This window comes from Saccopteryx bilineata, chromosome 3 (genome assembly GCF_036850765.1).
Source record: "Saccopteryx bilineata isolate mSacBil1 chromosome 3, mSacBil1_pri_phased_curated, whole genome shotgun sequence".
Taxonomy (NCBI): domain Eukaryota; kingdom Metazoa; phylum Chordata; class Mammalia; order Chiroptera; family Emballonuridae; genus Saccopteryx; species Saccopteryx bilineata.
Genome location: NC_089492.1, coordinates 118,153,777 through 118,180,172, shown reverse-complemented (window position 1 = coordinate 118,180,172; position 26,396 = coordinate 118,153,777). Strand labels below are relative to the sequence as shown.

The following is a 26,396-nucleotide window of genomic DNA, read 5'->3' as shown; positions in this document are numbered from 1 at the left end:
ATCCCCGCTCCACTGGAGCCTCGGCTGCGGGAGGGGGAAGAGAGAGAGAGAGAGAGAGAGAGAGAGGAAGGAGGGGGGGCGTGGAAAAGCAAATGGACGCCTCTCCTATGTGCTCCAGCCGGGAATCGAACCCGGGTCCCCCGCATGCCAGGCCAACGCTCTACCGCTGAGCCAACCGGCCAGGGCCAGATTTGCGTTTTTAAAAGACTCCTCTGTGGTAGCAGTGTGCGCGGAGGGGAGGGGAGGCAAAAGCGGGCTATGGCAGTGATCGGATGGATGATGATGTGGGTTGGGTCTAAGGCAGTTACTTAGGTTGGAGAATATGAGGCTCTTGATACAAAAAAGGATAGAATTAGCAGGCTTTGTATGAGGGAAGCGAGGACATAACAAAAGAAGAATTATCCCACACGACTGTCAGGATTAAAAGCTAAAACTCGTTCAAGGGTTTAGCAGTAGGTCGAACTGAATGATCATCATTAAAATGCTTAGGCTCCCTGCGAACCACGGGCAATGGCCGCGTAGAACCGTGTAAAACGAGGACGCTGTACTAACTAGTGAGGCAGTCCTGATCTGGTGGGCAATCACAGCTCCAAAACTTTTAAGATTGTATAGCACTTAATGAGGATAGAGTTAAATCTACAACTACCACTGGGTATCAATCAATCCCCAACACTTCAAGCAAAGGAAACCCGACACACATCCCAAATCTCTCCCAGCTCTCTTTCAAAATGAATGAAATATAAAAATACGCCGCCTGACAAACACTGGCTGAGGAGAAAGCCAAGTACTCCTGCAGCGTACTTCCCCTCGAGTTAAGGGACCTCACAGGCGAGGACCCGAAAGTGGGAGATGTGGGTGTCCCAACGCCCGCCTCAAAAATAGCAGGTTGTCCTTTCCACCTCACAAAGTCCGCCCCGCCCCGCCCCGCCGCGGCCCCGACCCCTCACTCCCAGCGTCCGAGGCCAACATCCCCTGCAAGCCCCGAGTTGCCCGGCGCAGTCCCCTCAACCGGCGCGCGGCGGGCAGCCTGCTACGTCATGCCAGCGCCGCGGCGCGAGGCAGGCCCCCTTTTCCGTCTCCTGGAGCCGGCACCGCTTTCTGGAAGGTTCTTGAAGGCGTTGGGCGCGTACTCGTACTCCACAGTCTGCGGGAATCCGCGTCCATCCGTCCTTCCAGAGCTCACGTAGACCCATCCTAGCTCGCCATGCCCGAGAACGTAGCACCCCGGATCGGGGCGCCCTCCGGGGCTGCCGGCGGCCGCAACAAAAGCGCTTATCAGGACCGCGATAAGCCGGCCCAGATACGCTTCAGCAACATCTCCGCGGCCAAAGGTATTGCTCCCCGGGACTGGCTCGCAGTCCCCTGAGGTCGAGCTCTGAGCTCTTACCCTGGTGTTCGGTGGGCATGGCTCATTTTCTTCTAGGTTCCCTCTCGTCCATAAATAAAAGCAGTCTGTGGAGGAATACTTACTGTTTTCCGCCGATAATTCACCCCGAGTGTGGAGGCTCTTGGATTTGCCCCATTCCTAGACGCCCATAATTTTCACCCTGGTCACTCACCACATGTAAGAAAGCGGCCTGCTTGCAGCGGTCCTGGGGTTCTAGCAGTTAAGCCCTTCCGTTATCTGTTCATTGATTCATCTAGTGAAATGTTTGCACGATACTTTTCCGTTTTCTTGATGTTATAAAAATACCATTTAAGTAAGCTTCCTTCTGTATAACTGTTGAACAGATTTGCGCGCTTTGTTTGAGAATAATTATAGAAGCTCCATTGTGCTTTTATGTTATCTTTCTATGTGCAACCAAACACAAGCAAATCGAGAAACATGGACAGTTTGCTGGGTTTTTTTTGTTGTTGTTGTAGAACACTGGCGGATGGTGGAAATCAAGGCCTGTGTTTCATTCTCTGTTACCATTACTTCAACTTCTAGCGGAGGCTTTCTACCTATGGAATTGAGGAGGAACATGTTCACTTTTCTTGAGTTGTGGGAGTTCAGATAGAGTGTTGAAGGAAACGTAAGAACAATGATTTAGAGATCTTGCCTGTGGTGTGTATTGAGTAAAAAGAGTATTTCACTCGGGATTGAAAATGAGCATGAATAAGTGACAGGTGAGATTGGAAGGGTAGGGTCGGGGCAGATCTTGAAGGGCCTGGTGTCCTGGAAAGGATTTGGTATAATTCTCCCAACTGGAGATCATTTTTCAGTAGGACGAGTTAATAGCTAACTTTTAGGGTTGCTGTGGGGATTAAATAAAAAAGCATATAAAGAACTGCGTGTGTGTGTGTGTATATATACACACATACAGCCTTACAAATATTTGACACCCATCATCCCACGTGACTGAGTGTGATCATGCTAAAAGATAGCTACAGCAGATCCTCAAATAATGCCCATGTTTAGCCTGATTTCTTTATATTTTTGATAAGATATCCTAGAAACTTAACTCTTGTATTTGTCAATTATCCTATGGTAAAATCGGTTTCATTGTGTCATTTGGCCATAGTTCCAAGAACCTATTATCATAATAAGACTTTACACTGGAGGAAGGATGATGGAATGAGAATAGGTTCAGATTTGGGCCTGATGAGTAGGAAAGGTCAGAATGACCAGCCAAGTAGATTTAGGCAGTCATTTGGAAATGCAGGAGAGAATATTTCTGGAAATAAAGACTGGGTATGTAGCTATCTACGGTTCATTGTGGAAGATTAGATTTATTACATTAAACAAAAGACATTAGATAAATTCTGGGGCCGTCTGGAGGGTCAAAAGAGCTATATAATATAAACAACACGGAACATCCAACATTGAAGGTTTACTTAGGTGACCTTTGAAACAGCCATGAACAGAATTGAAACTACAAGGGAGGTATCCATGTAGGAAGGAGAGATCACCTAGATCAGGAGTCGGGAACCTTTTTGGCTGAAGAGCCGTGAACGCCACATGTTTTAAAATGTAATTCCGTGAGAGCCATACAACGACCCGTGTACGTTAGGCATTATCCAATAAAAATTTGGTGTTGTCCCAGAGGACAGCTGTGATTGGCTTCAGCCACCCACAACCATGAACATGAGTGGTAGGAAATGAATGGATTGTAGTAATACATGAGAATTTTATATATATATATATTTTTTTTTTTTTTTTTTTTTTTACAGAGACAGAGTGTCAGAGTGAGGGATAGACAGACAGGAACTGAGAGATGCGAAGCATCAATCATTAGTTTTTTTTCGTTGTGCATTGCGACACCTTAGTTGTTCATTGATTGCCCTCTCATATGTGCCTTGACCGTGGGCCTTCAGCAGACCAAGTAACCCCTTGCTTAAGCCAGCGACCTTGAGTCCAAGCTGGTAAATTTTTGCTCAAACCAGATGAGCCCACACTCAAGCTGGCGACCTCGGGGTCTCGAACCTGGGTCTTCCGCATCCCAGTCCGACGCTCTATCCACTGCGCCACCGCCTGGTCAGGCGAATTTTATATTTTTAACATTATTTTTTTTATTAAAGATTTGTCTGCGAGCCAGATGCAGCCATCAAAAGAGCCACATCTGGCTCACAAGCCATAGGTTCCCAACCCCTGACCTAGATTATGTGAGGAGAGCTCAGACCAAAACAACACAACTGGTCTTTCCAAATCAGACAAAATTCTACAAACTGATTGAGAAAAAGCTGCTGCCACCTGCATCTTTAGTTTAATTCAGGGAGCCAGTTTATTTTTATTTTTTTGTGGGTGTGTGTGACACAAAGAGGGACAGACAGACAGGAAGGGAGAGAGATGAGAAACATCAATTCTTCATTGGAGCACCTTAGTTCATTGATTGCTCTCTCCTGTGTGCCTTGATGGGGGGGCGGTGGAGGCTACAGCAACTCCTTTATTATTTTTTAAATTTTACTTTTTGATTTGAGAGAGGGAAACATCAATTTGTTTTTCCACTTACTCATACATTTATTGGTTAACTTGTATGTGCCCTGACTGAGGATCAAACCTGCAACCTTGGCGTATCATTATGATGCTCTAATGAACCAACTGAGCAACCCAGCTAGGGATAAGTAGCTAGTTTTTTGTTTTGATGTTACCAAAAAAGAGATAATAGTACCTCTGGTTGATGGTGTGAAAAACCACACACACAAACCCACCAGTAGTAGTAGTTGTAGTATTATTCACCAGGAGTCATTTAATAGACAATACTGTGTGCTGCAGCCCAAAACTATGAAATAGGTAGAAAACAATTTTTAAATTATACCAAATATTTTTTTCTTACATTCTTTAAGGTTATGTATCATTGTTTACACAGTATGGGGGAAAGCATTATGCTAGTGGTGGAGTACACAGACACTATTAGAGCACAATCTCAACCCTGTTTATGTGGAGTGAGATGGTGAGAAAGGGGAATATTTAATCAGTTATCTAAACCTTGTTAAAGGGGGTTAAGTCAGGCGTGGCCAACAGTTTTTGCCCCCGGGCCAGATTAGAAAAAATTTTTCACAAGCTGGACGAAATAATAAAATTAAAAAATATTAAATACAAAAATGATTTAAGTAAACAATTTTATAAAAATTTGTTTATGAATAAATGTAAGTAATTTAGTACAACAAATTAACAAAAAACTAATGTGACGTGTTGAAGCGCTTTGCATCACCTATTATTTATTTATTTATTTATTGCATTTTTCCGAAGCTGGAAACGGAGGCAGTCAGACAGACTCCCGCATGCGCCCAACCGGGATCCACCCGGAATGCCCATCAGGGGGCGATGCTCTGCCCCTCTGGGGTGCCGCTCTGTTGCATCCAGAGCCCTCTTAGCGCCTGAGGCAGAGGCCATGGAGCCATCCTCAGCGCCCGGGCCATCTTTGCTCCAATGGAGCCTCAGCTGCAGGAGGGGGAGAGAGAGAGAGGACGGAGAGGGGGAGGGGTGGAGAAGCAGATGGGCGCTTCTCCTGTGTGCCCTGGCTGGGAATCGAACCTGGGACTCCTGCATGCCAGGCCAATGCTCTACCACTGAGCCAACCAGCCAGGGCCTACCTATTACTTTTAAATATCTGGCTTTATACTTGTAGTAGCTATTCTTAACACAGCCTCCAAATGTAAATCATTCAGTCTTGATCTTGTTGTACTTTTATTTAGATTCATTAAAGAAAAAGTTTGTTCACAAATATAAGTTGAGCTGAAGATTACTAAATATTCCTTGGCGAGTTTTTTATAATTTTCTTATTTTTCATTATTCAATTGCTTATAAAAATTGTACAGACAAGTACAAAAGTTGTAAATCTTTGTAATGGAATTTTTTTTAAAAATAAAGAAGTATCGCAAATCCATTCGACCAATTATTGGAAGTTAACCCTAGATTAATCACACGTGGAATTATTTTCTGTGTATCTCTGTCTTCTTAAATATCTCAATTCCCAATAATCAAAGACGCTTTCGCTTCTGAGTAGCTGAGATTTTAACTTTCATTGTTATACAGTGGTTAGATATCATAGTTTATATATAACAATTTAAAAGTACCACTTATTTCATTTCTACAGTGTGTCATGCGGAGAATATTAAAAATTTAATCGCAGGCCGCATAAACTCATTCATATGTTGGCCATGCCTGGGTTAAGTATTGTTAATACTAGTTTCTCTTAGAAAGTATATAATAACTGAACTAATGAAATAGAAAACATTCTCGCCCTGGCCGGTTGGCTCAGCGGTAGAGCGTCGGCCTAGCGTGCGGAGGACCCGGGTTCGATTCCCGGCCAGGGCACACAGGAGAAGCGCCCATTTGCTTCTCCACCCCTCCGCCGCGCTTTCCTCTCTGTCTCTCTTCCCCTCCCGCAGCCAAGGCTCCATTGGAGCAAAGATGGCCCGGGTGCTGGGGATGGCTCTGTGGCCTCTGCCTCAGGCGCTAGAGTGGCTCTGGTCGCAACATGGCGACGCCCAGGATGGGCAGAGCATCGCCCCCTGGTGGGCAGAGCTTCGCCCCATGGTGGGTGTGCCGGGTGGATCCCGGTCGGGCGCATGCGGGAGTCTGTCTGACTGTCTCTCCCTGTTTCCAGCTTCAGAAAAATGAAGAAGAGAAAAAAAAAAAAAGAAAACATTCTCATGAACAGATATTGAGAGTAACTTTGGAATGGTTGTTTTTTTTATTTTTTGAAGGGGGGGGGTCAAACATACGCTAATTATATAGTATGGTAAGAGGTGTAGCCTTTCCTGTTGCTGCTTGTCTTATCTTAAAGAGTGGATAAGATCATAGAATCCTCATTCAGAAATAATTGTATCATTTTGATATTTAAAGGAAGAATAGATAAATCCTCAAAATTTATTCTGACATAGGCAGAGCATAAGTACTGTGTATGGTAACTAACAACAAAACATCGAGTGTATGTCATACAATTAAAGGAGTAAGTTACTCTGTTTTTAGTAGATTATTATTAAACAATGAATTTTCTTTAATGGACACAGGGAATTGTTCTGCACCATATCCTCATAAGGACAAAGTAATCATTTGAGAAGAGAAATACTTTGCTCTTTAAAGAGTCTTGATTTCTTTTTCTTCTTTTACAGCTGTTGCTGATGCTATTAGAACAAGCCTTGGACCAAAAGGAATGGATAAAATGGTAAAAACGGAATAATTTATTACTTATTGAATGCTACTGTCCACACTGCAAGGTCTTAAAGAGAGGATTAAGATGCCATTTAAAAAGTGTTGCCTGACCAGGCGGTGATGCAGTAAATAGAGCATCAGCCTGGGATGCTGAGGACCCAGGTTCGAAACCCAGAGTCACAGGCTCACCAGCTTAAGCATGGGGCTACTGCCTTGAGCTTAAGATCATAGACATGACCCCATGGTCTCTGGCTTGAGCACGAGGTCACTGGCTTGGTTGGAGCCCCACTCCCCATCAAGGTACATATGAGAAAGCAATCAATGAACAACTAAGGTGCTGCAACTATGATTAATGCTTCTCATCTCTCTCCCTTTCTCCTGTCTGTCCCTCTCTCTCACTTTAAAAAAATAAAAAGTGTTAGGCATTTTAAGAGTTCAGAAGAATGATAGATTACTAGGGTGAGGAGGCAGGATTTAACTACAATTCTTATTTTGTTTAATTTTTCCCCCTTTAAATAAATGTTTATTTTATTGATTTTAGAGGAAGGGAGAGACAGGAACATCTGTTCCTGTATATGCTCTGACCGAGGATCAAACCAGCAATCTCTGCTTCGGGACAACACTGACCAACCAAGCTATCTGGCCAGGGCATGTTTAATGCTTTTTAAACAATGAAAGTATATACACAAAGGTAGTTACCTACTGTATTATTAGAAAATATAGGCCTGATCTGTGGTGGTGCAGTGGACAAAGCGTCAACCAGGAATGCTGAGGTCACTCGCAGGTTTGAAGCCCTCAATTTGCTTGGTCAAGGCACATATGGGAGTTGATGTTTCTTGCTACTCCCCCCCTCCTTTCTCTCTAAAAATGAATAAATAAAATATAGAAAAGAAAAGAAAAAAATATAATAAAACTAGGTATAAGAGCTTGAGTTCAGTGTTCCTTGTTGCTGTAGCTCTGTGACCTGACACAGGTCTGGGATTTCAACTCTACTTAGAGCTTTGTTGACTGGCAGCATAAAACAGGTGAATTTTAATGACTTTTAAGTAATATGCCCTCAAATTTAGTGCTAGTTAACTTCCGAAGTGAGAGATAAGGAAACAACATAGAAGATTTTCTGGATGATACACAGATCATTATTTATTCTGGGCATTTTAATATCTGTCTCTGATAATAATTCTTTTTGCTCTTTGCTGAGGATACTAAAAAATAAGTTACTGTGTTGCCTATAAAATTTGTGTTCAGACTTTACAAGTTATATAAGTGTCTAATCACTATGTTGTAAATAACTGAAAATTTGTTTTAATTAAAAAAAATAATAGCTAATGCTCAATGAAAAGAAAAAGAATTGTGTTCACCACATTTCTGTTGCTGCACACTTACGGTGGTTTGAGGGAATCCATGGTGTTATGTTTTTGATATAAACCCAGGAGTAATGTGATTCTTTATTTTAGACTCTAGATTCCTTCTCTTTTTCACAAATAAAAAATATATTCACAAAAATTAGAGAATATTTTATTGCTTCATATTCATTTTGAAATACCCCCTAATTTTTGTGAGTAGTATAGTTGAAACAAAGCCAGCTATTTCACTTGTATAAAGTTGGACTGTTAGACATATTTTAAATCAGTATACTAGTAGTATAATGATTAACATTAGTATAAAGTTTGAAATAAAGCATAATTTTAAGCTACACAAACATAAATTAACTTCTTTACCAAGAAGTATTAAAATTAGTAGAGCTTTTAGGGTGTCACATTAATACTGGGTAAAGAAAATAATTTTTGAAATCACATCTTTGTTTAAAAAAAAAAATTACAGATTCAAGATGGGAAAGGCGATGTGACCATTACAAATGATGGTGCCACCATTCTGAAACAAATGCAAGTGTTACATCCAGCAGCCAGAATGGTAAGTATAAGTTTAGATGAGATATTTTTAAGTGTATGGTTTGATATTTGGTTAACAGATTTGTTGTAATTCATCACATGATATAATTTAGGCATTGTAAAATTTTTTACTCATTAGGCTAAACAGGCGTATTTTTAGGATGTATTGTGTACCTAGCATTGTGCCCCTCAGAGCAAGATCCCTGTTCTTGTAAACAGGAATGTGCCATACAGTTGAGTAAGGATGAGATAACATGAAATGGCATAAATGATTAGTTTAATGGATGTTAGATGTATGAGAGCAAAATCATGTGCCTGAGTTTACAGTGACATTTATTAAAAACAAATGCCCAGCCTGACCAGGTGGTGGTGCAGTAGATAGAGCATCGGCCTGGAATACTGAGGACCCAGGTTCAAAACCCCAAGGTCATCGGCTTGAACATGGAGTTGCTGGCTTGAGCAAAGGGTCACTTGCTGTGCTGGAGCCCCCCAGTCAAGGCACATATGAGAAAGCAATCAGTGAACAAGTAAGGTGCTGCAATAAAGAATTGATGCTTCTCATCTCTCTGCCTTCCTGTCAGTCCCTCTCACTCCCTCAAAAACACGAATGCTGCCAATTCAGCTAAGAATCATGATTCAAATGTTGTGTGAGAAGTTACCATGTCAGCAAAAAGATAACTGTTTATTAAGGAGTCCCTTTTCATATGTAAAGATGACTTTTTAAGTAAATTATTCTCATACAGGGTCAGTTTGGATAAACTTGGCAAAAAAACACCACAGTGACACTATTCTCATTTGGAATTCAACCCATTTCATAGCTTCCAAAGCTACAGGGTATCTATGGTACATTATTTGTACTTTCTCACAGGCACCTTTAAGTAGCTAGGAAGCAAAATTTTACAATCCAGTCTGAACCAGAAGTCACAATACAACTTTATACAGAGTATATAAATAGAATTTTGTATACTACAAATACATTGGTCATCATTTTAAAATGAAACCCAGGGTAGACAACAATGATTCAATTACATTGAATCTTACAGTGTTGATAATTATCAAATTGTGACACAGATGTGAAGGCCAGTTGTTTTATATTTGAATTAGATATTGGGTTCTCACATTTCTTATTAAACAACTTAACGTGTTCTGTTCACCCAGCTGGTGGAGTTATCTAAGGCACAAGATATAGAAGCAGGAGATGGCACCACATCAGTGGTCATCATTGCTGGCTCCCTCTTAGATTCCTGTACCAAGCTTCTTCAGAAAGGTAGGTAGAACACAGGACATATTTTATTACTGTGTAAAAGCAAAAAATTATTAAGTAATGTTAGATTTAAGATTTAATGCAGAATAATTTTTTACTAGGAATTTATGGATTAAATTTTGCTGTTTAGTATATGAATTAGAACAGTTTTTTCTTTTTTGATTCTCTCTTCTGCCAAGCTTCTTTTGATGGAACTTGATTGAATTTGTTTTTCAAAAAGCAGTGGTGGTGGTGTTTATTAATCTTTGGGTGTTTTGGGTTCTTGTTATAATAAATTGTGCTTAATCATAGTTATGACTCACCAGTCGCTTCTTTTTACTTTGTAGATTTGTGATGTTTTTAAAAATATAAAATTTAGTTTCACTTTAAATATCACTTGTAAATGATGTGTTACAAGTTAAATGGAAATAAATTAACCATAATTAACAGTTAGGTTATTCAAAGGATTATGTATTAATCTATAGTTAATATAAAATTTATGACTGCTTTGAAATTGAAATGAATAGAAAATTTTAAGTATGTCAAATATGTAGCTTATCTGTTCTAATTAAGTAACTAGATTTTCACAAATGACAGGGATTCATCCAACTATTATTTCCGAGTCATTCCAGAAGGCTTTGGAAAAGGGTATTGAAATCTTGATTGACATGTCTCGACCTGTGGAACTGAGTGACAGAGAAACTTTATTAAATAGTGCTACCACTTCATTGAACTCAAAGGTGAGACAAATTTTTCCCCCCTTGAGATGAGAAGAGATAATGAGACAACTCCCGCCTTCGTCTGTACCAGGATCCACCTGGCAACCTGTGTCTGGGGCTGATGCTTGGACCAAGCAAGCATCCTCAGCACCTGAGGCCGATACTCAAGCCAGTGGAGCCACTGGATGCAGGAGGGGAAGTGGGAGGGAAGGGGGAGAGTAGCAAATGGTTGCTTCTCTTGTGTGCCCTGACTGGGAATTGAATCCAGGACATCCATATGCCGGGCAGGCACTCTATCCACTGAGCCAACTAGCCAGGGCAACAAATTCTAAGTATCGTAAAATTACAGCTTAATGTTTGTTAATTACAACTCTTATGCTTTAATTTTTTTTTTTTTAAGTGGGAGAAGGAGACAGGAAGGGAGAGAGATAAGAAGCATCAACTCATAGTTGCGTAGCTTTAGTTATTCATGGATTACTTCTCATACTTGCCTTGATGGGGCCAGAGCAGGGCGTGGGTGCTCCAACCAAGCCAGTGACCCTTTGTTCAAGCCAACAGCCTTTGGGCTCAAGCCAGAGACTCCGGGCTCAAGCGACTTTGGAGTTTTGAATCTGGGACCTCAGCATCTCAGGTCATTGATGCTCTATTTACTGTTCCACCACTGGTCAGGCTTATGCTGTGATTTTTATTTGACTCTGTACAGTTCATAAATGTTAAGTCTTTAACAGTCACTAGGTAACAAAAATAATTTATTTGTATAACTGATTTCAAGTAAAATTTATTCCTTCAAGGCTTTCAGGTGAATTGTATCCCCACTTTACAGATGCAAAAGTAAGTCTAATGAAGTTACATAATTCATCTAAGACCCACTAGTAAGGGGTAAACCAGAGATTTGAACCAGGACAGGGTTGCCCATCTATAGTTCATCTAACATCTGTGCTGCTTTTTTTTATTTACCAAATTTAAAGCTACAGTGTTCTTTTAAATTTCTTGGAAAATCATGTCATCTTCTGTTTTCTGTTACGTCGTATGTCACATACATATTTATTCTTTTCATCAGCATTATATCAATACATTCACTTTCTTCAAATGTTAACTAGAGGACTAAATAATATTGTTGAAAGTCCCAGAAGTAATACAGACATAAAAGTATAATGGTTACAGGTATTGGTCATAGAGTCTAGACTTGAGTTCAAGGCTGGCTCCATCGCTTAACTAAGTTGTTTGAGTCAGTTTCTGAAGGGTGAACAAGAATACAAATGTAAAGTGCTAAGACCACTGCCTGGCATATGGTAAGTGCTCAGTAAATGTTAACCATTAGGGTTTTTTTTACCAGCTCCTCAGTATTAGGATTGCACAAAGATGGCATCTGATCACGAATTCATTTTAGATAAGATACCTCCACATAAAATTAACGTTTCATTTTAAATTTTCACTAGAATTGATAGTAATCTTAATAGTTCTGTCTGATATACTAATAAAAGGGGAAAGCAAGGCTACATATTTTTATTTTGTGCTCTTGATGATTGACAACCTGAGTTGAAAAGACTGTATAGAATTTCTCACATATTCTCTCCCTGCACCACCACCCAAAAAAAGTGATTAAGATAACTTCTTGAATATCTTTGTCAGTAAAAAACCAAGACTTTTGCCTGACCTGTGGTGGTGCAGTGGATAAAGCGTCGACCTGGAAATGCTGAGGTCGCCGGTTCGAAACCCTGGGCTTGCCTAGTCAAGGCACATATGGGAGTTGATGTTTCCAGCTCCTCTCTCCTCTCTGTCTCTCTCTCTCCCTCTCTCTCTCCTCTCTAAAATGAATAAATAAAATTTTAAAAAAACAACAACAAAAAAGACTTTTTCTATTGTAAAGCTGACCTTTTTTTTATTCTAGGTTGTCTCTCAGTATTCAAGTCTCCTTTCTCCGATGAGTGTAAATGCAGTGATGAAAGTGATTGATCCAGCCACAGCTACTAGTGTAGATCTTAGAGATATTAAAATAGTTAAGAAACTTGGGTAAGCATACCTATAACTTTAATGAATAAAAATTAGTTTTCTCTTTTCTAAATTAATTTTGAAAGTAAACTTAAGGTATTGCCAAAACTAAGTAATTTAAATGAAAAATACCTAGATGAAAGTCACAAAGTTTTTTTCTTTTTATGAGAACTTGTATTAATCTGGGAATCTCAAGAATTTGTATTCCCTTGTAAGAGCAAGGCAGTGGTGTGATCAAAGAGGTTCAGGAATGAAGCACTAATAAATTTGAGTGAGGTTGATGTACATTTATTGAACTGATGGTTTTTAATATGTTAGAAATCTAATAGACTCATAAATTTACAGGAAATTTCAATCCTGTGAACTATCTCCTTCCTTTTTTTACTAGTGGGACAATCGATGACTGTGAGTTGGTGGAAGGGCTGGTTCTCACTCAAAAGGTGGCAAATTCTGGTATAACCAGAGTTGAAAAGGCTAAGATTGGGCTTATTCAGTTTTGCTTATCTGCTCCCAAAACAGATGTAAGTAAAACTACATGAAATTGATTTTTTTTGTTTATGTATTTACCATTCTAATAATGCAGACTTTTATTCATTATTATAAAAATAAAAATACTGATATAAGTGATAAAAAAGCATATATATCATTAGAATTAGTAAAATTGAAACAAAAAATAGAAATTGTTAGATGCCAAAACATGACAAATGTACTATATAGCCTGAATTGGCTAGTTACTAAAATTGAACATTGGTTTATTTCATAGATGGAAACATAACAATAAGGATATATATGAAATAATAAAAATAGGTTATGTAAAAGTTATAGTGTAAGTGGAATTTCTGGATCTTTCTAGTTTTCTGAGAACAGAAACCTTCACAATAGCAGGCAGATCTTTTCTCTACATTTGCATGGATGAAACTTAAAAGCCAATTTTATATCTATACCCTGAAGAAATAATAAGAGTAACAAGGATGCAAATGAAGTTATTTCAGTAATATATTTTATAAATAGCATTGGCATATTCAGGAAATAAGGGAATCATTTTATATTTTTTTGATGATCAAAATGTACATGCATATATAGGACAGCAAGGTATATATAGATCAGCATTCAAGACTTGTACTAAGGTTGGTGTGTATTCTTCCCAGGCCTTTCTGTGCATGTTTATATATGATATTTGGTATGATTTTGATTGAATTTATACTACAATATTTTCATTAAAAGTTTTTTCACTTTAAAACTCCTATATGCAAATTATTAATGTTGTTCTTTTTCTAAACAGATGGATAATCAGATAGTAGTTTCTGACTATGTCCAGATGGATCGAGTACTGCGAGAGGAGAGAGCCTATATACTAAACTTAGTGAAGCAAATAAAAAAAACAGGATGTAATGTCCTTCTCATACAGAAGTCTATTCTAAGGTGTGGGGCCATTTATTTTGTTCTTCTCTTAATAACTGATTTTGAATCCCCACTTTTTCACTTATTTATTGGATCCTCTAGCAGTCTAGATTTTTAAAGAACCATTTGAAGTGGGTGAATCACTAGACAACCAATAAACCTGCATTTTGGGGCATTCTGATAAGTCCTCTAAAATGGGTTCTCTTTCCATTGTGATAATTTAAATGTAGGTTGTATAATCTTTCTAGAACAAGATCCTTAATATCGAGTAAATGGAATGCTTTGTTTTTCATTCCCATGTTCTCTGCCTTATTAATACATTATGCCAGAAGTACTGTGCATGCTCATTTCTTTTTAAAGATTTTACTGATTTTACAGGCAGTAGGGGCATGGCAGGAAGTATCTCTTCATTGCTTCACTTGAGTTGCTCGTTGATTGCTTATCATTTGTAAGTTGACCAGGGAAGCCCCCCAGGGTTTCAAACTGGCAGCCTCAGCGTTCTAGGTTGAAACTTTATCCACTGAGCCACCATAGGCCAGGCTGGATGTCCATTTTATATAGAAACCTTGATCAAGAATTGGAATACCTGGTTCTCATGTAATAACTACTAATGTTGAGTAATTGCTCCCAAAATTCAGTTGGCTTATCTGTAAAACAGGGATAGTAATATTCCCCCCTCTGGGTATCACTGGCTTATCAGGATCTTTCCAGATAATTTGTTAGGGAAGTCTTCATTTGTGGTCTTGAATTAATCATATTTCATTGTAAATCATTAAAGTTTTAATTATCGGAAATGTATTTATTTAGTATTTTTTAAATGACAGTTATCTTGTGTTTTACAAATAGTGTCATTGGGGCACATTTTAATATCCATTGGAAATTTTGTTTAAGAATTTTGACTACTTTTGCAGCACATTTACTAAAATTGGAATGATACAAAGAAGATTACCATGGCTCCTATGCAAGGTGACATGCAAAAAAAAATTTTTTTTGAGCTCATAAACTTGGTAAACAAATGTAAACCATATTCACATGTTGAGTCATTGGTCACTTAAATAGTAGTAAAATAATGAAAATTTTTAAATGGCTGAACACCCAAGTTTTTTTAACCTGGCGTTGACATAATGACCGATTTTGTATTTTAGAGATGCTCTTAGTGATCTTGCATTACATTTCCTGAACAAAATGAAGATTATGGTAGTTAAGGATATTGAAAGAGAAGATATTGAATTCATTTGTAAGGTAAAGTATTCCTAACATATCTGTATGTGTGAAAATGTTCAGTAATCGAATGTTTTAATTTGTGGGTGTGACTGTTTTTTTCCAGACAATTGGAACCAAGCCAGTTGCTCATATTGACCAGTTCGCTGCTGACATGCTGGGATCGGCTGAGTTAGCTGAGGAGGTCAATTTAAATGGTTCTGGCAAACTGCTCAAGGTAACAGTATTATAATTAAGCTTGATTTGCCTGAGTTTGTTTATTTTGATCCTTATTCCAAATCCCTAATTTGGAATTTGTTGACTAAAGATTACAGGCTGTACAAGCCCTGGAAAAACAGTTACAATTGTTGTTCGTGGATCTAACAAATTGGTTATTGAAGAAGCTGAGCGTTCCATTCATGATGCCCTATGTGTCATTCGCTGTTTAGTGAAGAAGAGGTAATATAAATCACTAAGTAACATTTCGGACATTAAAACTTACATATTTTGACTAATTTAAGGGTATAACTGGTAAATTATTTAAAGTGGCATTCTCTTGGATACAGTAAGCTAAAAATATATTTGTGAATTTCAGAGCTCTTATTGCAGGAGGTGGTGCTCCAGAAATAGAATTGGCCTTACGGTTAACGGAATACTCACGGACATTGAGTGGTATGGAATCCTACTGCGTTCGTGCTTTTGCAGATGCTATGGAAGTCATTCCATCTACATTAGCTGAAAATGCTGGCCTGAATCCCATTTCTACAGTAACAGAGCTAAGAAACCGGCATGCCCAAGGAGAAAAAACTACAGGCATTAATGTCCGAAAGGTAATAATTTAATTTTTTTATTGTTAATTAATATAAAATTTTTTCAAGTTTCATGATTCTCTATTGAATGAAAAGTTTTGTGATTAAAAATAATCTTGGACTTAAATACGAGGCCTGCAGGATAATTGTGTGTCATTGAGTGAGAAAGAAGGTGATGCCTTAAATGGGAAGTATTTGTTCATTAGCTCTGCCAACTTATTGACTGTGATTTTTGACAAATTACATAGTCTGTGCTTCATTTTTCTCAGTTATAAAAACAGCCATAATTAATAGGTCCCTTGTAGGCCAGTTGTGAGGATTAAATGTATTACTAATAAGAAAGCTCTTAAAAAGATTTCTGGCCTAGAGTAAGCACTATAGGTATTAGCCATTGCTGCTGTTGTGACCACCAACCTAATACAGTCTTCTGGAATAAACACATAGAACAGTAATAATTTCCCCTTTGTATTGTTTTATTAATGTCTCTTTTTACTGAGAGACAAAGAATACTTAATGGGGAAAAACTGACCATTCAGGGTGATATTTTTTTAATAGTACAGAACTTCAAAGGAGAGTACTACCTAGTTAAGTGAATCTTTATGAAGATGCTTTCATTGGTAGAGTATGAGGAAATTTCAGATGGGGGAGCAAATGGTTTACAGTTGCGCAAGACCAAGAAGTTTCTCTTTGTCTAGAGCATATTTTGATGATACATAGTGGACTTTAAGGTAGGAAACATCAGATAAGAGCTAAAATGAGGAGACCCTTGAGTATGCAGGTATGGGTTTTTTATTACAATAGTTGGAAGCCACTAAAGTTTTTTACCAAGAAACTAAGATCATGAAAAGAGTATTTTAAGGCAGGAACACAGAAGACAGGGTTGCGTTATCACCATCGGCAGTAATCCTTAGGAGAATGGGACTAGAATAGTGGCGATAAGAATTTTGAATGTGAGATTTCAGAGAGATACAAAGGCAGAGCAGACCAAACTTGACCAAAGTTAGAATTAAGATTCAGAGATATATGTGTGTGTGTGTGTGTGTGTATTTGTGACAGAGACAGACAGACGGACAGGTAGGGACAGATAGACAGGAAGGGAGAGAGATGAGAAGCTTCAATACTTTGTTGCAAAACCTTAGTTATTCATTGACTGTTTTATCATATGTACCTTAAGGGGGGGGTACTACAGCAGAGCTAGTGACCTCTTGCCCAAGCCAGTGGCCAGTGGCCTTGGGCTTCAAGCCACCAACCTTTGAGCTCAAGCCAGCAACCATGGGGTCATGTTGATCCCACGCTCAAGCCGGCGACCTCGGGGTTTTGAACCTGGGGCCTCCCCATGCCAGTCCAGTGCTCTAGCTACTGCACCACTGCCTGGTCAGGCAGGATTGAATTATTTTTAATCTCTGTGATCCTCTACCTGGTTTTTGCCAACATTTTTCTTTAACTGATTTTGAGAGAGAGAGAGGAAGTGGGGTGGGGGGAGGAAACATCAATTTGTTCCACTTATTTATGCATCCATTGGTTAAAGTATGTGCCCTGACCTGCAGTCTTGGTGTATTGGGACAATGTTCTAACAATTGAACTACCCAGCCAAGGAATATGAGGCATTTTTAAAGATTTTATTTATTGATTTTACAGAGTGGGAGGGGGTGGAGTGAGAAGTATTAACTCATAGATGCTTTATGTTAGCTATTGGTTGCTTGTTGTAGTGCCTTGACTAGGCACCCCAGGATTTTGAACCGGTGACCTCATTGCTTCAGGTTGACACCCTGTCCCCTGCGTCACCACAGGCCAGGCACCAGGATATTTTTTAATTAAAGATAGGAGTTTTGGAATTACATCTGAGGGAATCTAGCATGAATTTATTTTTTCCAAACTTTAGAACCTATAGTGTAGAGAATATCTTATTCTTGACTAGATCAAGGGAAAACTACATTTGAAAAGGCCTGAGTCATACTGATAACAATGAAGTTGGTGACATGTACTGTTACAAACACTAAAAGCAATTTGTGCTAATTTGCAGGGTGGTATTTCCAACATTTTGGAGGAACTGGTTGTCCAGCCTCTGTTGGTTTCAGTTAGTGCACTGACTCTGGCCACTGAAACTGTTCGAAGCATCCTGAAGATTGATGATGTGGTAAGTATGTATAGATTGTGAATTTTCCTACAAGATCAAAAGGCATATTTTTTTGTTGAGATAAGGGGTGAGGGCAGTAAATAATAGTTTTCTAGTCATCAAGGTGATAATAGTTGGTGCTTTACAGTTTTTTTTTTCATTTGTAATAATAGGGGTGATTTGGGTAATTATCTTAAATGTCTTCCATCTATTATTAAAATTCTGCTATTACAGGTTTTGAAACTCATTTTTCTCTTGTCAGGTAAACACTCGGTAATCTGAATAACACTGGCTAACCGGGACCATCAACGCCACTAATAGTACAGCTGGAGTGGGAGGAAGATCACTGGTGTTTCTTGTCATTTGGAATATTGTTTCCTTAGAATTCTGGGCCTGGTCTTCCAGTTTGCATTTACTTGAAATTGTATTGACACAGTTTAATGAAAATATTAAATATTTGCTTTCCAAAGGGAGATTCATTTATTGCCACTGGCACCCTTCCTCTCCTAACATTCTGTTATTTCAGACACGTCTAGAAAACCTTTATAAAAAGGAGGGGAATGGAGTCATATTTATGTTACCTTCCTTAGGATTTTAATTCTGAATACTTTTTTTAAATCAGAAATGTTGAGAAGGGAGAAAAAATGGCTTCATATAATATCCTCACCACCTGATAAATTCCCATTTACCAAAAAATAAAAAAGTAATATATATATATTTGCTGTTTGAAAAGTGAACAGGATAGAAAGATACAAAGTGAAAAATGAAAGGCTCTCTTCTACCTTATAATTCTAATCCCATTCTCCAAGAATAAGCACTATTGTATTGAGATTTCTTCTACAAATAAAAGTGTACACATAAGTAGCACATCTTGTTTATACAAAAGGAGTTCTTAACTAGTATGTCTTATTTCAGTGGTTTTAAACATCTTCATTGACTCTGCCCTGATAAAGCATCTCTCAGCATGAATAGTGTAAAATCAGAGTAATCTCTGCTGTCACTTGAGCCTCCCTTCACTAGTTCTGCACACACTGCAGCTAGTGTTTTTTGTTTAAAACTTGTCTGGCACTCCCCTTTATGAAAGCTTTCATAACTTGCTGATTGCCTTTGGATAAAGGTCAGACCTTTAAGGTGGGTCATAAATTGGGCCAACACAATTTGGTATTACTCCCACCGTCTGCTGTCTTGTATTTCACAAGGAGTATTACAAAAGCAACTAGGATTCTCCATGGCATTTGTGGAGGATTTCAGCCAACCAGTCTGAAGCTTCTTTTGTATCTGACAACTAAAATAGTTAACTAAAATAACTAATTTGGTAAATGATAAAGTCTTAATATGTTTAGATACCTATTTCTGGATTGTCTAAAATTTAGTAATTCAATTTATTCCCTCCCTTTTTAATGGCTATTAAGAGCTCACCGTAAAATAAACTTTTTCTGGCTGCTGTGAAACCATTGAGTATGTCCTAACATCTTAAGCCAAAATACTCCAAATACTTCTCCAGATTATTCATATTGGAACTTTTATCAGGTATTTAGCACAAGGTTCTGTCTTAAATGTAGAAAGCCCTAAAGAGTCCACAAAAACAAAAAAATCTCAACAAATTCATCAGTGTAAGGATGCAGCATTAACACATAAAAATTAGTTGCATTTCTATACAATGTGCAAAGGAAATTACAACACCTAGCCTGACCTGTGGTGGCGCAGTGGATAAAGCGTCGACCTGGAAATACTGAGGTCGCCGGTTCAAAACCCTGGGCTTGCCTGGTCAAGGCACATATGGGAGTTGATGTCCAGCTCCTCCCCCTTCTCTCTCTCTGTGTCTCCTCTCTCTCTGTCTCTCTCCTCTCTAAATGAATAAATAAAATAATAATAATTAAAAAAATAAAAAATAATAAAAAAAAAAACTGGTGGAAATTACAACACCTGTTCTTTTTGATACAGTTGTGTTAAAGAGTAAAAAGGAATTAAGGAAGTGAAAAGATGCACAGTAGAAATGACAAAACGTTGAAATAAATTGAAGGCAAGTAATTGTAAACCTCATGTTCATGATTTGGAAGATTTAATGTTAAAATGTCAATACTGCCTGACCAGGCGGTGGCTCAATGGATAGAGCTTCAGACTGGGATGTGGAGGACCCAGGTTCAAGACCCCGAGGTCACCAGCTTGAGCACGGGCTCATCTGGTTTGAGCAAAGCTCACCAGCTTGGACCCAAGGTCGTTGGCTCGAGCAAGGGGTCACTCGGTCTGCTGAAGGCCCACGGTCAAGGCACATATGAGAAAGCAATCAATGAACAACTAAGGTGTCCCAAGGAAAAACTGAAGATTGATGCTTCTCATCTCCGTTCCTGTCTGTCCCTATCTGACTCTCACTCTATCTCTTAAAAAAAAAAAAAAAGGCAATACTATCTAAAGCTTTAGTTTTTTTTCTTCTTTTGAATTATTTTATTTTTAAAATTATTTTCTTATGAACATAGAAAAAAAGCTTGCTTTTTTTTATATTTGATTTTTTAAAATAAATTTTTATTAATGGTAATGGGATGACATTAATCAGGGTAATAAATTTTTATTAATGGTAATGGGATGACATTAATAAATCAGGGTACATATATTCAAAGAAAACATGTCTAGGTTATTTTGTCATTAAATTATGTTGCATACCCCTCACCCAAAGTCAGATTGTCCTCCGCCACCCTCTATCTAGTTCTCTGTGCCCCTCCCCCTTCCCCTAACTCTCTCCCTCCTTCCCTCCCATGTCCTCCCTCCCCCCACCCCTGGTAACCACCACACTCTTGTCCATGTCTCTTAGTCTCGTTTTTATGTTCCACCAATGTATGGAATCATATAGTTCTTGTTTTTTTCTGATTTACTTATTTCACTCCGTATAATGTTATCAAGTTCCCACCATTTTGCTGTAAATGATCTGATGTCATCATTTCTTATGGCTGAGTAGTATTCCATAGTGTATATGTGCCACATCTTCTTTATCCAGTCTTCTATTGAAGGGCTTTTTGGTTGTTTCCATGTCTTGGCCACTGTGAACAGTGCTGCAATGAACATGGGGCTACATGTGTGGTCACGTATCAATGTTTCTGAGCTTAAAGCTTTAGTTTAAGATAAAAGCCAAGCTCATTAGCCAGCAAGCACTGGATCTGTCCCTCTTGTCTCTGCCTCAGGTCCTAATACTTCCCTTGTGCCCTCCACTCCTCTCACACTGGCTGCCTTGTGTTCTAGCACACTCCTGTTGCAGGACTTTTGCTCTTGCTGTGGCCCTACCTAACCCCCCCCCCCCCCCCATAGGAGCTCAGCTCATCCTTGACCTCCCATGAATGTCTGCTCCGATGTTCACTCAGCCAATTCTTTCCTGACCACTCATTTAAACTACCAACAACCCAGGCACTTTTTTTTCTTTAGTTATTGATGGATTGACTTTTGGCAACATCAGCTCCATTTATTTATATATTCATTAGTTGATTCTTTTATGTACCTTGACGTAGCAGGACGATGCTCTAACCAAGTGAGGCACTTCCTATATGCCTCTTTTTGTTTTGTTTTTTGTGACACTTTTCATCTGATATACCTATGTTTTACCAATGTGTGTATTTTGTTTCTCCCTCCAGTGGAACACAGGCTATATATACTGAGGGCACGGATTATTTGCCTATTTGTTCCACTAAAGATCCAGGACAAAGAACTGGTACTTAGTGTATGCTCAAAATACACTTCTGAATGTACCAAAAGGTTTGTTAAATAGTAGAGGCTTTTATCACACCTGAAATTGATTCACGCCATAGCTTTCACTATGGGAGACCCTGTCTAACAAAATCTAAAGGAAAATACCAGTAAAACAGATTAAAAGCAAAGAAAAAGTGAAAAGGAGAAATCTGTTCTCTTGCAGCCAACATCTCTAGTCAGATGTATCATATTAAGATAGGGGTTCAGTTGTTAGCTCAAATGACCTTTGCCAGAGAAGGAGGGGAAAAGCAGATGAAGAAACTGAAGGCATGTTCCAGTGTTGCAGTGGAAGATGCAACACAAGGATGTCTCCTCAAGGTCTGAAATATCAGAAGTCAAGAAAAACTGCATGAGTTAATTTTGAAACTGCAATGGGTAAAGAATTCATTATGCTTTTTAAAAAATGCCAATACTATCCAAAACAATGCACAGATTCAATGCAATCTCAAAATCTTGACATTTTTTGCAGAAATAGAAAAACCCATCCTAAAATTAATGGGATCTAGAGGGAACTTGAATATCCAAAATAATTTTGAAAAAAGCAAAACGAGGATTCACACTTTTCTGATTTCAAAGCTATAAAGCTACAGTAGTCAAAACGTACTGGCAGCCTGACCTGTGGTGGCGCAGTGGATAGAGCGTCGGACTGGGATGAGGAAGGACCCAGGTTCGAGACCCTGAGGTCGCCAGCTTGAGCGCGGGCTCATCTGGCTTGAGCAAAGAGCTCACCAGCTTGGACCCAAGGTCCCTGGCTCCAGCAAGGGGTTACTCGGTCTGCTGAAGGCCCACGGTCAAGGCACATGTGAGAAAGCAATCAATGAACAACTAAGAAGTCGCAACGCGCACAACGAGAAACTGATGATTGAGGCTTCTCATCTCTCTCCGTTCCTGTCTGTCTGTCCCTGTCTATCTCTGCCTCTGTAAAAAAAAAAAAAAAAAAAAAAAAAAAACCGTACTGGCAAAGGGGACAAGATAGTAAACACAATACAGTATATAGATGAAGTATAGAATTGTACATCTGAAACAATTTTATTAACCAGTGTCACCCCAATAAATTCAATTAAAAAACAACACAGGTACTAGTATAAAGACATTTTGATCAATGGAACAGAATAGAAAACCTAGAAAGAAATATTCACCCATATGGTCAAATGGTTTTTGCCCAGGTAACCAAGACCAATGGGGAAAGGTCAATTTTCAATAAATGGTGTTGGGAAAACTGGATGTCCACATGCAAATGAGGTGGAACCCCTGCCTAACACTAAAAAATTAACTCAGTGTGGATCAAGGACTTAAATATAAGATGAAAAACAAACCTCTTAGAAGAAAATGTAGAGTGAAAGCTTCATGACATTGAATTTAGCATTGATTTCTTAGATATGCCCGCAAAGGCACAGGTAACAAAAGGAAAAAGTCAAATTGGACTTCAATGAAAATCGTATGCATCAAAAGGCACTAACAACAGAGTAAAAAGCCACAGAGGGAGAAAATATTTTCAAATCTCATACCTGATACTTAAAATTCAGAATATCTAAAGAACTAAAACTCAACAAAAACTCCCAATTCCACCTGACCAGGTGGTGGCGCAGTGGATAGAGCATTGGACTGGGATGCTGCGGACCCAGGTTTGAAACCCCGAGGTCACCAGCTTGAGTGCGGGCTCATCTGGTTTGAGCTAAAGCTCGCCAGCTTGGACCCAGGGTCGCTGGCTCGAGCAAGGGGTTACTTGGTCTGCTGAAGGCCCACAGTCAAAGCAATCAATGAACAACTAAGGTGTCGCAACAAAAAAACTGATGATTGATGCTTCTCATCTCTCTCCGTTCCTGTCTGTCCCTGTAAAAAAAAAAAAATCCCTCTCTCTGACTCTTTCTGTCCCTGTAAAAATAAATAAATAAAGCAAAAAAAAACCAAAACACCCCAATTCCAAAATGTGCAAAATATTAAAAAAATTGTTTTTACTGATTTGTGAGAAATGAGAAGCATCAACTTGTAATTGCTTTACTTTAGTTGTTCATTGATTGTTTCTTATATGTTCCTTGGCAGGGTTGGGGGTTGGAGCTCAAGCAGAGCCAGTTACCCTTTGCTTAAATCAGCAACCTCTATTCACTGCATGATTGGTAAGGCAAGAATGTGCAAACATTTGAATAGACATTTCTCCAAAGAAGGTACACAAATGGCTAACATGAAAGATGCTTGACATCACTAAACATTAGGAAAATACAAATGAGACACCACTTCATACTCATGAGGATAGCTACTATAAAAAAGTTTTGGCAAGAACGTAAAGAAATTGGAGTCCTTATGCACTAACAGGAATGTAAAATGGTACAGCTGCTGTTGAAAACGGGACAGGGCTCAGAAAAGGAACAATGGCCTCTGCCAGCGCCTCTGTGGGAAAAAGCTGCAACTCCTCCCTCCCCCTCAGCTCTCAATCTGAGGCTGGACAATTTAGTTTCTCTCCATATGCCTTTGGTTCCTTTCAAGCTGTTGCCCCTCGCTGGAGCTCAGAGAGAGTGAAGCTGAGTAAGTGTATGTGGGCCCTTTAAGAGGAACTGCTTGGAGCTCCAACAGCCCTCCATCTCCCTCAGCCTCAATTCTCACTGGTTTTTATAGCCAGAAGTTATGGTGACTTCTCTTTCCAGCACTGGAACCCTGTGCTGTTGAACTGGTGTGAGGCTAGAGACCTATGCATCTGAGAGATAGCCCTCCTGATTTTTATCTGCCACATGTGGTTGTGGGACCATTCTGTTCTGTGTCTGTGCTGCTCCTACCAGTCTCTTATGTGGTTTTAATTCCCTAGATGTAGGGCTTCCAGTCAGGCAGTTCTGAATGATAGTTATTCTGTAGTTTAGTTATAATTTTGATATGGTGTGGGTAGAAATGAGTACCACGTTTACCTACACCAGCCATCTTTCCCAGCAGTTTGTTTGTCTTTCCAAAGAATTAATTTTAGCTTCATTCTTCTCTATTGGGTAAGTGGGGGATTTTGTAGACCAGTGAACAAGGAAGACTTGGTAAGGACTCAAATCTCTATTGCACATTTGTCTTCCAATTCTTTAATTTTTGTGCTTATTATTTCTTCTACTTTGACTATTTCTGTACTTTCTATTAGGTCATTTTTTTTTCTTACTTATGAAGTTGGATTATTCTTTCTTCCCTTCTAAGATTTTTGTATCTTGGCCTGAAGACTTTCCTACTCCTCTCCCTTGATCTTTAGTATATGTGCTGCCAAAGCACATCTTCCTTTATCTTTTACAGAAATTTCTCCCAATAAATCTCTTGTGCATCCAAGTCCTTGGTGTCTTCTTTTTTAAAATTTATTTACTTATTCAATTTTTTTTTCAGTGAGAGGAAGGGAAGCAGAAAGACTCTCATGTGCACCCAACTGGGATCCACCTGGCAAGCCCACTAGGGGGCATTGCTCTGCTCCATCTGGAGCATTGCTCCATTGCTCAGCAACCAAGTTCTCAGCACCTGAGGTAGAGGCCATGGAGCCATCCTCAGCACCCTGGTCCAACTCATTCCAATTGAGCCATGGCTGCAGGCGGGAGAGAGAGAGAGAGAGAAGCATGGGGGGGGGGGTGGAGAAGCAGATGTTTACTTCTGTGTGCCTTGGTGGAGAATAGAACCCAGGACATCCACACACCGGCCGATGCTCTACCACTGAGCCAACTGGCCAGGGCCAGTGTCTTCTTTCTGACAGACACAAAATGACAGCCCCCCCAAATGGAAACAACCTAAATGACCATCAACTGGTGAATGAATAAACTTAAGAAAGTGATAAAGACAATGTAAATACTACAGATTAAGAATATGCCTTGTCTATAACTTACATTATTAATAGCACAAGGAAAATGCTGCCCATATTGGAAAACTATTATTTTCTTCAGCAAAAAATACTATTTAGCAATTAAAAAGGAACAGACTACTCATGGATGTATACAACATGAGTGAGTCAAAAACAAAAACAGTATGCTGTCTGACCTGTGATGGAATAGTGGATACAGGGTCGTTAACCTGGAATGGTGAGGTCACCAGTTCAAAACCCTGGGCTTGCCTGACCAGGCGGTGGCGCAGTGGATAAAGCGTCGGACTGTGATTCAGAGGACCCAGGTTCGAGACCCCGAGGTCGCCAGCTTGAGCGCAGTCTCATCCGGTTTGAGCAAAAGCTCACCAGGTTGGACCCAAGGTCGCTGGCTCGAGCAAGGGGTTACTCGGTCTGCTGAAGGCCCGTGGTCAAGGCACATATGAGAAAGCAATCAATGAACAACTAAGGTGTCACAACGAAAAACTGATGATTGATGCTTCTCATCTCTCTCCGTTTCTGTCTGTCTGTCCCTGTATATCCCTCTCCCTGACTCACTCTCAGTCTCTGTAAAAAAAACCAAAAACAAAACAAAAACAAAAACAAAACAAAACAAAAAACCCTGGGCTTGCCTGGTCAAGGCACATACCAGAGGCAACTACTACCCTCCCCACTCCTCCCCACCACCTTTCTCCTCTCAATAAAATCAGTAAGTCAATTTTTTTTTTTAGTAAAATGTTTTTTTAAAAAAGGCAGTATGCCTAGCAAAAGGAGCTGAGAGCAGATTGGAAAGGCGCTTAAGGGATCTTCCTGGGATGATGGAAATGTTCCATATCTTAATAAGGGTGTACTTTCATGAGTGAATGCCTTTGTCAAAATTGATCTAAGTACTGTATATATTTAAGAT

The 26,396-nt window shown here is 39.3% G+C and overlaps 1 protein-coding gene, 1 long non-coding RNA gene and 1 pseudogene across 2 annotated transcripts; 2 read left to right on the top strand and 1 right to left on the bottom strand.

The window, feature by feature from the left end:
- The first annotated feature begins 1,060 nt into the window (after positions 1–1,060).
- CCT4 (chaperonin containing TCP1 subunit 4) lies at positions 1,061–18,418 on the top strand. Its single transcript, XM_066267212.1, has 14 exons — positions 1,061–1,331; positions 6,541–6,593; positions 8,402–8,491; positions 9,628–9,736; positions 10,310–10,452; positions 12,323–12,444; positions 12,812–12,944; positions 13,706–13,845; positions 14,970–15,066; positions 15,152–15,262; positions 15,353–15,483; positions 15,620–15,854; positions 17,857–17,970; positions 18,212–18,418. The coding sequence occupies exons 1-14, from the start codon at positions 1,205–1,207 to the stop codon at positions 18,224–18,226; spliced, it is 1,620 nt and encodes a 539-aa protein (XP_066123309.1). The 5' UTR covers positions 1,061–1,204; the 3' UTR covers positions 18,227–18,418.
- On the top strand, positions 14,724–14,816 carry LOC136332752 (U6 spliceosomal RNA; annotated as a pseudogene).
- Positions 18,419–18,573: 155 nt separating the features above from the next.
- On the bottom strand, positions 18,574–19,968 carry LOC136330419 (uncharacterized). The gene is made up of 2 exons (XR_010730290.1): positions 19,876–19,968; positions 18,574–19,632 (listed from the first exon to the last, which is right to left on the bottom strand). It is a non-coding gene; the product is annotated as an uncharacterized lncRNA (long non-coding RNA).
- Positions 19,969–26,396: the final 6,428 nt, after the last annotated feature.

What these genes read in the sequence shown, in the direction of transcription:
- CCT4 (XM_066267212.1), top strand. Translation starts at nt 1,205, where the DNA reads ATGCCCGAGAACGTAGCACCCCGGATCGGGGCGCCCTCCGGGGCTGCC. An exon ending in TATCTGCTCCCAAAACAGAT is followed by an intron (nt 12,945 to 13,705) that starts GTAAGTAAAACT and finishes TTTTCTAAACAG; the next exon opens with ATGGATAATCAGATAGTAGT. An exon ending in CAGGCATTAATGTCCGAAAG is followed by an intron (nt 15,855 to 17,856) that starts GTAATAATTTAA and finishes GCTAATTTGCAG; the next exon opens with GGTGGTATTTCCAACATTTT.